This window comes from Pagrus major, chromosome 3 (assembly GCF_040436345.1).
Source record: "Pagrus major chromosome 3, Pma_NU_1.0".
In the NCBI taxonomy this organism is placed as follows: Eukaryota; Metazoa; Chordata; class Actinopteri; order Spariformes; family Sparidae; genus Pagrus; species Pagrus major.
The window spans coordinates 6,778,455-6,789,539 of NC_133217.1; the positions used below are offsets into that span (position 1 = coordinate 6,778,455).

Consider the following 11,085-nt stretch of genomic DNA (forward strand, 5'->3'; position numbering starts at 1 on the left):
AACATCTTATCACCTAAGTGTTTAAAGTTATTTGAGCTTTTTTATAAGTGTTTAGTTAATATCTGTTGATGTAGTTGATGTTCATGTGTATAAACACAAATTGGCCATTGCTAGCTTTGTACTTACTTTTGTCATTTAAATCCTTTAGGGGAAGTTATAAACAGTATTATCACTATTTTCTACTTTAAAAAATCTATGCTGTATATTTCTGTGTCGTAGTTTCTACGATCATTGAATAATTGATGTGATTCATGTATTACACATTACTGAATCTTTGTGTTGTATTAGATTAAACATGTGCTTTGATAATGTGTGTTTTTTTCTCCACTGTGTCTGTATGGGAGTGTCAGACAGTGTTATCCAGCTCTGTTCTGAGAATAGATGGCAGATCACAACCATCTGAGTAATGCTGTGTTTGTATCTACATACATACTGTGTGTTCTGCTTTGTGATCGCTCATTTAACAATTCCTGTGATTGGATATTTTGTCTGACCCTTGCAGATGCTCTTACACATATGCTAGAACAGGAGGGTGGACATACATTCACTCATACACACATATATGTAACCTTTCTCACTGGTGTGAAATCCAGGGATTGACGCAGGGTTCATAGTTCTTAGAACACCAGCAACACACAGCGGGTCTGCCAGAGGAACCACAAAGGGTGAGACACACACACACACACACACACACACATGCACAGAAACATACACACGCCAAGGCAGCACTGTCAGTGAGTCAGTGTGTGAGTCACACTCCGGCTATGCTGCCTCTTGATTTTATAACAGCCGCCAGCACGGCACTGTATTTAATATTCCAAACAACTGTACTGTGGGACTCTGGCATACATATATTAACATATGCATACAATGTGCATGTACAGTATACTTTCACACTCATGTACACACACACAATATGTAATTTGGCCTAATACGTCTGCACAAATGAGATTTAGGAGTATATATTATATTATACTGCAGATGAGTCAGAAGTGGAGAGGAGGGATTCCTTACCTCTTTGTGTGTCAGACCTATAGGAGAGCCAATCATAGGGTTCTGCACCACGAATACTGACTACATTAGATCTGACCTATGAATCATTCTTGCAGGAGAGTGTTTGCAGCTTTAGGAGGACGAATATATAGAGAAGGTGTGTTTTTAAAATGTCACATCAAGACATGTCTTTGAATATATGTCAGACTCTGAGGTGGGATAGTAAATTTCCACCTGTTTCGGACTATTAGCATTAAACTGCACTTTAATGAGGGTGGAGGCCCAAATGATTCACTCATCAAGTCAAGTTTCAAATGCTCAAAATACATCACATATCCGGATGTTTTCGTCTCGCTGTTCAAAGCTCAGTTTTGTGGCTTTCAATATGCAATCAGCCTGCTTCTCTAGAGAGGTAACTGATAACAGGAACACACACACACAGACACACAGACACACACACGCTGCAGCTACCTACAGGTTGAAAAGAACACAATGTCTCCATTTCACAGGTTTCCCAATTTAAAACAGTTCAGGTAAGAAAACCTTTAAACATCGCCCTCTGGTGGTGGCTTAGGAGACAACTTCAGTAAGTGTGTCCCAGCATTTCAAAGGAAAGAAGAGAAAGGATTATTCATTCCCTTTAACTTTTAGCGTTGAGATTCCCAGTGCGAATTATTGGTGATTATGGAAGAAATCTACAGAAGCGTATTTGAGGAAACTAGCAGTTTAGTTTGATGTTCAAAGGAAGAGAAACCTGTGGCACACGAGGAGGCTTCTGTCAAAGTAAGATCAGTGGCATAAGGCTCAAGGGAAAGATACTGCATATGAAAGCAGCTGCAGGCTGTGCAGAGGCTGACGTGTGCCCTGGATGATGGATTTGATAGGAGTGGCGTGACGCTGAAGGGCAATGAGTCAGAGTCAACGATAAGGACCTCGGGTTATGACTGACCTCTCTCAACTGTCCCCCCTCCCTCCACCACCACCACCACCACCACCACCCATACGCCTCCTCCTTTCCTTTCACATCTGGTTCTTTGCATGGGTATCCTTGTTTGTTTTGCATCCTTTGTTTTTTACAGCCAATGACTCATAACTAAACCTTGCCTGCTTTTGTACCTTTGACTCTTGGCTGAGGTGAAGATCGGTCTTTCTTTTACAACTTCCCTCACATGATTTCTTTCTTTATGTCTCTTCTCTCCATCCATTCTTCTGCTCTGCGATCAGGGAGTGGAGCCCTTAGGTTTGTCTGTGATTGGAAAAACTCTTGTGACTCACTCGCAACAAACACACACTTTATAGGTGATGACTCATCGCAACACGGGCCATTCAGATCCACAGCACACCAAAGTCGAACTGGTATGTGAGTGTGTGTTTGTGCGACTGTGTTTGCATACACATTAACCTTTATATGCATTTAGGTGTTGTTGCGCAGAGGGCTGATGACACACCACCTACACAGCTTTTATCTCACAGTCACTGAGATAATCAGTGGTGCTGTAGGGGAGGTTTTAGCCCTCATGTTTGTTACATACAAAAAAAAAAGAAAAAAAAAAGAAGAAACTCTCTTTTACTCTTGCTTGCATGATGGCTCCATGGATTTGTGCATGTGTGTAAATGTGCGTGTATTCTTTGTCAAACATACACTGATATAAACCTGGAATATGCTTTATGTGTGCAAGACCAGGGGCGGAAAAGCATTCAGTGTGACACGGGCAGCCGAGGAATGATAAATGTGTTGAATGACTCATGCTGGAGAGACATAGGAGCCATCAGCAGACCAAGTGGCAGCAGCCTCCACTGTGACAGACAACACATACTGTAACACACACACACATATATATCCTGATAAACAAAGACAGCGTCGTGCAAAATGTCCCCAGCTTCATTTGTACCACTTTTGCTTGTCTGTGGAAGAGATGAGTCACTTTCAACTGCAGTCGTCACGTAACTACTGTCACTTAGACTGATTCACACTCTGAACAATTTCTAAAATAACAATCAACCTCTCTGCTGCTATTTCCATGCAAAGTGACTGAGGGTACACTGTGTACTTATTATAGTAAAGCATCTCATTGGAACAAAGCAGAATGTGAAAACAGATATTTTTTATTTATAAAGATGAGTATCATTTTGTGATAAAATTCACTGATAACGTAATATGAAAATGCACATTTTGGCATTGTGTGTTCTATAAAAATATAGCTAATACAATAAAGAGCTGAAATTTCAACAAATCGTTACACAATTACATCACACCACCTACACTACAATACTGCTCAGATCACCTGCATGAGGTGATTTTGGCAATGACACAGCTTTGCTTTCACAAGATTGTTAAACACTTACACACCTTCTGATATCATCTTTGTTCCATACAGACAAACACAAAGCAAGATTTAACAAAAAACACATTAATTATCATCATCCGTGTCCTCCTCTTCGTCCTCATCATCCTCCTCCTCTTCAGATTCATCTTCATCCTCTTCGTCCTCCTCTTCCTCCTCCTCTCTTCTCGTCTGCCGAGCCCTTTGTTGCTGTGACAACAAATAAACATGCAGCTAAAACACTTAGCAGGTAGTCATTAAGTGCAATTGGTGCTTCCGCTGAGTCGGTTTGCTTCTCAACATTTCACTTTTACTGAGGTTGCGGTTATGAGCAGAGACCATACAGGTACAGACGAGAACACACCCTGAGCTACATTTGTCCATATTTATAGTACTATTGTATATGAACATTGATGTCTCATGTGAAGGACTGCCAAGTTCATATTCTGGCATGTGTGTAGTCTACTGCTGCGTGCCAGAAAGTCGGTGGTCGGAATTTCCTTGTTGAAATTTCCAACTTCCGACCTCCAAGGGTTCCAGGTGCAGGACGCCAAAAGTTAACAAAAACTTGGCTGACTGTAACAAAATGACATCCCTTTGGCAAGTGTACACACAGTTGGACCCTAAACAGTGCAGCCTCCTTCCTCTAGAAGAGGAAGAACGACGATGAGGTAACAGATGCCATTAAAATTTTTATTTTACAGCACTTTCATACTTGGAAACGTATCTAAAGATTTCATTCACTTGCCTAATTCAAATACTTTCGTCTATGAATACATCCTACCCCCTCCCCGTGGGTGCTGCCATTGTTGTGTGACATCAGCCATCTGCTTCGTCATTAAGTCGTCAAAGTTAGACTTTGAGTAGCATTTAATTGTACATTTTGCAATCCTCTTTTCTAGCTGTATACCTGACTGCAAGCATGTTTTTTGTTTAGCAGTGATTGCATTTTCCCCCAGATAAAATCAAACCCAAGTTGTGTCGCAAGACGCGTGTGAGGCAATCTGCGTCCAAAAGCTGCAATCTGGACATCTCTAGATAGGAGATATGACGTCTGAACACGACCTACGAGACCTGAAGAAGAAGGCTCGTCAAAGATGTCAAATGATACTCCTCATTTAGTGAGAGAGTGCAAACTGGCTGTCTGGACAAATTCACAAGTCAGCGATGCTGATGCTAACTGAATGTGACAAGAAATGCATAATGTTAGAGACATGTGATGACATGTATGGAAATCCAAACTGAATGATGGCTATGGTGATGCTGCATAAAACACTGGCACGACTGATGAGACTCAGATTTATCGAGCATCAGCCTCTACTGGTATGAGGAAGACTGCTATGGTTTGAAAAAAAACAAAGAAGGTTTTTTTTTTCTATTTCATGATCACAATGAAACTTACTGTGTGCAACTGTCAAAGATAAAGCTCAATGTAATATGAGAATGTTCTTCAAACGGGGATCTACTGGGGAAATTCTATTTAAGTACTGTCTGTATCTTACCTGTAAAGTCCCTGATGTACTCAGGAAGGAGCCGGTCCGATCGAGGGAGGTTTTGGAATTAGCTCGCACTATGTCTAAGCGTGACTGGTAGTCAGGGGGGTGCAGCGAACTCCTGAACACCTGCCAAAGACAGTAGGCGCTATGTTTTTTCCAAGGAGAGACAGGAGAATGGAAGCAATGCCTACACACACAGCCACTGGCTATTTTAATGTCTGCACTGAGTGTAATACAAGATAACTATGAATTTTAAAACTGACTGTAAAGTAAAGTGCACAACTTGAATACATTGTATAACCTGGAATATCCAGCAAATCAACAACTAGGCTGGTAATGTTTTCTTTGGCCACACGTAAACAAGGCAGCTCAGCAGGTATGCCTCCGATAACAAACTGCCATTTAAACCACGCTGATGAAAATAAATTCCGCAAGAGCTCTCGATCAGGATAATCTTCATGCCTGTCATTGTGCCTTTTTCGGATGATTCAATCTCCCATGCTTTGTTTGGTGAGTCATTGAAAAACAGCTTTGTCTTGCTGAGGAGTTTCGCTTCAATGTGAATGGAAGGGAGATGATTCAGTGCAAAAACACACAGATGAGATGGCATGGGGTGGAGGAAAATAGCAGAAGGGCATCTGCAGGAAGAATCTTGTTAACTTGAATACCACTGATCATTTGTTTTTCACTACTGATTTTGTCTCTTAGAATAGTTCGTCAGATCTCTCAAACCAAACTGTATATAGAAGAGTCAGCATTACTCTGGGTTGTGCACATTTTCACCGCATGTTTCTCCAAAGTTACCACATCAGTTAAAGGGTGTGGACTAAGGAGTATGAGCAACAAGATGATGAGTAATAACAGCATGATAGCTTGGATTAACCACAAGGTTTATCAAGTGCACAGCAGAGGGTGTGCATAGAAACTGACCAGCTTTAACCCCAGGCCAGTATAAGCTTTAAATATACATCCTTTGTGACACATCTATGAACGCAAATGTGCTAATGCTAACAGGCTAATTTTAACCACTGGGCAGAGCATCAGCCTACCTCCAGGTCCTCCTCCTCATCCACACTTTGAATGCTCTGGTAGGCCAAGGTGTACACCTCCAACGCCTTGGCATGGAATGCCATCTCCACTGTCACAAAGTCACCAAAGATTTTCTACAAGCAAAAGGACAGAGATGATATTTCAGTGGTGAATAAGCTTTGCCACTACCTAAATGAATCACAACTGCCTGGTGACCACAAGACATCAAAAGCAGCTCTGAAATGACAAAACAAGACTGGCTTCAACCAACTGAAGGAGGATCAGGAGGTGTTGGCAGGTTTTAGAAAGGTCTTCTAAATAACCACTGTCTGGTTTCACTTCACTGTCACCCACAGCTTCAACGGGCATAGTGTACATTTGCCACAACTGAAATTGTAGTTTTAAATTTGAGGTGAATAGAAATCTCGGAGTGGCAGACCTTGATGTCCCGGATCTTCTGCTTCTCAAACTCATCTATGGTCTCCTCCAGCTGCCTGGTGGTCCGCGTGGCATCCATGGTGGCTCTCTGGAGCTCACTTTCAGCCTGATGGGAGAACATATGGATATACAAGAAACATACAACAAAACATATCGAACCAGAGTGACAGGTTATGTGTGCCATGGTCTAGTGTAAACATAAAAAAATCATCAGTATCTTTTCGTGTAATTGATTAGAAAATGTTTACTTGATACCCAAGTAAGAAGTTCCAAAAGTTTAACACCTGCAGTTCCAGCCCCACCAACTATTTTCAAAAGCCCATCAGATGTTAGCCGTGTTTCCATCTGTCATGTGAATTTGAAGCAAACTTTTGAAATGTTGCAAAAAAGGGAAATAGGAAAAAGTTGTTTACATAAACTGGTTTGAAGCTAAAAATTAGAATAAGAGAATAATTTGGGCAACTCATTTGTCCACATGTAACTGTTGCTACTACCAGCCATGTTTTGGCACATTATGTAAATACTCCGGAAGACGAAAACAGCGGAAACAGCTTATTTTCCTTCTGTCGTAGTGGATACAGCTGGGCAGTCATGCGAGTTAAATGTTCATTACGTATGAACTCATTCAGAAAAGGTGTTTCCATCACCTATTACGCCCATTAAGTCACTTTCAGAAGAGGCAAAAACCACCTCAAGCGGGCGTTCTAACTTTTTTTGCTTGAATAGTTTCAACTTTTGCTGTTTCCATCAACCTTTTCTGATGCAATCCTTCAAAACATACAAAAAAATACATTGTTGGAAACACTGTTGGTGCCATGCTTCTACAGAAGTGGAAAGTAAAAGCGTTTCCACACTTATGTCTCATGCGCATTATTTAACACCTCCACTAAACACAGAGAAAACCGGAGCTATATAAAACGCGCTGCTGCTGTTACTTTCGTTTGCTATAGGCGCTGCATGTTGACAGTTGTGGAGACACTGAAGAGGGTTTGTGAGCGAGTTACAAGTCACAAGTCAAACGGATATAAAAAAAACGTATCTGTAGCTCTGCTGTCACTGCATTTGACAACCAAGCATCCGCTGAAGTCTCACAACATACTGAGTGATTTCTATTGGAGTCGTTACACTTGAATTTCAAAGTAATTGGGAAATTTGCCTCATCTATGTGGCCGTACATGATGATGATGTTTAGTGATGAGATGCACATGGACACACCTGAGACTGAAGGCTTGGTCAAGGAAACACCAAAGAACATTAGCCTGTTGTCAGTGTTTGTTCTACTCCTGCACATGCATCCTGATCTACACACTGTAAATGGATACAAATTGTTCTTGCATCGAGTAGTTGGGAAGATACTACGAAGTAAACCTTTTCAAACTAGACAAAACAAACATTCAAAAGTGTGTATTCTTGTTTCAAAATGGAGTTATATCAATAACTGACAAGGAAGTAAGCTCTACCAAAGACGTCACCAGCACTTAAGAAGTATGTAGTTGGGCTGCCACGTTTAAAGTCTTCTGTCTGTTTGATATTTGAGAAACATTCAAGGATACAATGATCTGCCTGTCTGAGGGGTTTCTCTGTCTGGTTCTCTCAAGCTGAGCCATCTGTTTGGCCTCTCTGTCTCTGGCACTCTGAGTCGCCTTCAGATCCTCCTGCGTGGATGCACAAGGACACAGTAGTTGTAAGGAGAATTAACAATGACAGTCAATTATTTATAGTTATGTGTCTGTTTTTCAAATCCTAAAAGATGTAATCTAACAAACATTTGGTGTAGCTCTGTGGCTCCGGATAAAGAACTCAAGAATTCCCTGTTGTGCAGGTTTTTGTGTTGTCTCAAGTCTGACACAGTTGGTAATTTCAAAGGAAAGATATATAAAATAATGATAAACTGTTTGAGCATTGTCAGAAAACTGAATATAGCCAGCTTGACTTCATTCATGTGTAACTTCCCAATCATTCTTGAAGTGGGCCGTTTCTTTTGAAACAAGCTCAAAGCGTATCATGTATTTTTTAGCACAGGGTCTGCAGTTTGATTGTATTTTAATTTAAAGAAGAAAGAAAAAAACAGGACTGTTTTGACAGTGACAACACAGAAACATGACTGATATGATAATTTATGATTTACACCTACCACAAAAGTCAAAAAGGAATTATCGACTTGATATATTTTTAACCAGAAAATGTATTTTAATCCTGGTTAAAACAAGATGCTGAGAGGTGGAGATACCTACAATGGCACAAAAAAGCTCTGATGTGCAAGAGGGATGTTATCATTACATCAATACTGCCCCCATGTGGCCATGCAGGGGTAATAACACTAACAGTTAATCGCTCTTTTTGGATCGTGGTCTTACTTTGGTGACACAATTGCTGCATCCTTGAAGACCAGAGAGCATTTAATTGTGCAACATGACCATCAAAAATGCTGCAGTAACAAAGGTGCACCTTAAACACAACTATATTGGAGGAGCCAAGGCAGAAAACTAAACTATTTCACTGTCTTTGAGGCACTCATCCACCTTTGCTGACATTTAAAGTTGATGTCTGCTGCTGCAGCATTTTCTGTCTTTCTGTATAACTGTTGGAAATGAGATATTAAAGAATAAGACAGAAAAGTGACATCAGTGCTCTGATAAATTACACAAAAGTCAATATCTCTCTTACTAATTTTACAATAACTGCACCTTGAACATGGACGAAGTCTGGTAATTGTAATTTATCAATTAGAAAGAGCAGGCTGCAGCTCAAAGCAACACTCACCCTTTTACGTTTCACTACAGCTCCATAGCTTTTTAAGGGCTCTATGACTTTGGCTTCAAGTCTTTCCACCTGTAGGGCAAATAATTTCATGTTAGCTTTTACTAACATACAGTATTCGGACTGTTTCTGTGAATATGATATAATGATTGAAGAGATAAAAGCAGGAAATAAAACACTGTGGTTTTACCTCAGCTTGGCGGTAGTCTTCGACCTTCGCCAGGTGGTCAGCAAACTGCTTTAATCCACTCTTCAGGTTTGGCGTTTCTGTGTCCGCGTACATGCCGATTTCCCGAACCAGGACATCTGCCTTGTCCCGTAGCCTGGCTGTTTTACGGACATAAGCAGCAAAGATTTGGCACATCTCTCCAAAGTGTTTCTCCACATTGGTGATGTTTTCCTGGATCTTTCTTGTCTGGTTGTCCCTGGAGAGGGTGAAGGACACGATTTATACCAATAAATGAGTCATATGAGTTTGAATTTCCTTACTATATCAGAGTGTAGCAGGCCATCAGTAAATAAAACATATTGTGGGTGTGATGTACAGAGTTTTGTTGACCAGTTTCAAAATCAGAAGCAGCTTTATTGGCCATGTATGTGTACAAATTAAAAATGAGACAATGAAAGATCTTATCGCGGATTGAGATGAAAACAGTCAGAATCAGGATAATCGTGAATATCCTCACATGACTTTGAAAAACTGTAGAGCTCATTGACCTACAGTCCTAAAATTTCTTGTAGGTAACAGCCAACATGTAAGGTACACTGATTACAATATGTTTTGAGGAATTAAAGCTTATTTTGATGATTATTGGGATAACATCTTGAATCACAATTATTTTGGCCAGGCTTATTTATTAATTTTAATCAATCTTTATTTGTAGAGGAACCATGTACAATATTAAACATAAATGTTGACAAGTGATGTATTGTACCAGAGTTAGCTTAGAGCTAATTTACATCTGCAGTCCCTGTTAATCCTGACAAGAAATTTTCATAACACAAACAAAGAAACAAGGACAATAAAGTTGAACAAAGATAGGTAAAAGTCAGGATAGAGCTATTATGTACATACAAATAAATGAAAAATAGGTATATAAATTATATATATACAATATATATATTATATATACTATATATATACATATATTCTCGACATTCTACATATCTCTCTCTCTATATATATACATACATATATACAAAGCAACGAATAACAACACATATACAATGTGTATATTGAAGCAAAAATAATAATAATAATAATAAAAGTAAAGCCTTTTCATTCTATTTAGTACCAGATATTAGGCTATTAGTTATCGTGTAAGAAAATAACATTTTCTAAGATGTAACGTTCGTATTTGGGCTTTATTTTGACGATTAGAAACGGAAATCATACAGAAAGGTCAATTTGGAAATAATGTCAACGTTATTCTTATCATGGTCCGCTAAAGTCTAGTGTTTACACCTGGCGTTTCTCATGAAGTACGCGGTTAGCTTGTTGTATCTGTACTAAGTGTGGCGTTAAAGCATGTAAACACAAGTTAACCAACAGCTAGCTTGATAACCTCGCTGCTCTTGGTTGTTTTTTATGTAAAACGCTAACGTTGATTTAACGAGCAGCAGCTAGTTTCCCCGCAGCTAAAGTTAGCGGTTTGACACGTTGACTGTATCTTACCTCGCTCTTGCATCAGGAGTACGACTCATCTTTGCAGAAAGCCAACTCAAGTGTTTTCAGCCAAGTGTGTCTGGATCCCGTGTGTCCAGATTCAAGATAACTAGCTAGCTGCTTTGCTTCTTCTCTCCCAGGCTAGCAGCACGCCAGCCAGCCGTTTCCATGGAGTCCTCGACATTTCCGCTTGAGGAATGCATTCTGGGAGATTGAGTCATCGGTCAACCCTGCTTCTCTCACTGCTCTTCTCCACTTTTCTCCTCTTTAGCTTCGACAGAAAATGAAAGATTTCAGCTCTACAGTTGAAGGTGAGGCAACAGAGTTTGTTTTAATAGCTTTGGTTGTGGTTTGCTCATGTCATATCACCTATAAAGCA

The 11,085-nt window shown here is 40.0% G+C and overlaps 1 protein-coding gene across 1 annotated transcript; it reads right to left on the reverse strand.

The window, feature by feature from the left end:
• Window positions 1-3,081: 3,081 nt before the first annotated feature.
• On the reverse strand, window positions 3,082-10,851 carry cibar1 (CBY1 interacting BAR domain containing 1). The gene is made up of 9 exons (XM_073463262.1): window positions 10,716-10,851; window positions 9,231-9,465; window positions 9,044-9,112; window positions 7,834-7,935; window positions 7,496-7,501; window positions 6,282-6,386; window positions 5,863-5,976; window positions 4,820-4,939; window positions 3,082-3,527 (listed from the first exon to the last, which is right to left on the reverse strand). The coding sequence occupies exons 1-9, from the start codon at window positions 10,742-10,744 to the stop codon at window positions 3,405-3,407; spliced, it is 903 nt and encodes a 300-aa protein (XP_073319363.1). The 5' UTR covers window positions 10,745-10,851; the 3' UTR covers window positions 3,082-3,404.
• Window positions 10,852-11,085: the final 234 nt, after the last annotated feature.

Excerpts from the sequence above, each read along its gene's own strand:
- cibar1 (XM_073463262.1), bottom strand. The coding sequence starts at position 10,744 with ATGAGTCGTACTCCTGATGCAAGAGCGAG. Across the intron at positions 4,940-5,862 it reads ATGAGGAGGAGGACCTGGAG|GTGTTCAGGAGTTCGCTGCA; the intron begins GTAGGCTGATGC and ends TGTCTTTGGCAG. Across the intron at positions 3,528-4,819 it reads GTACATCAGGGACTTTACAG|CAACAAAGGGCTCGGCAGAC; the intron begins GTAAGATACAGA and ends TTGTTGTCACAG.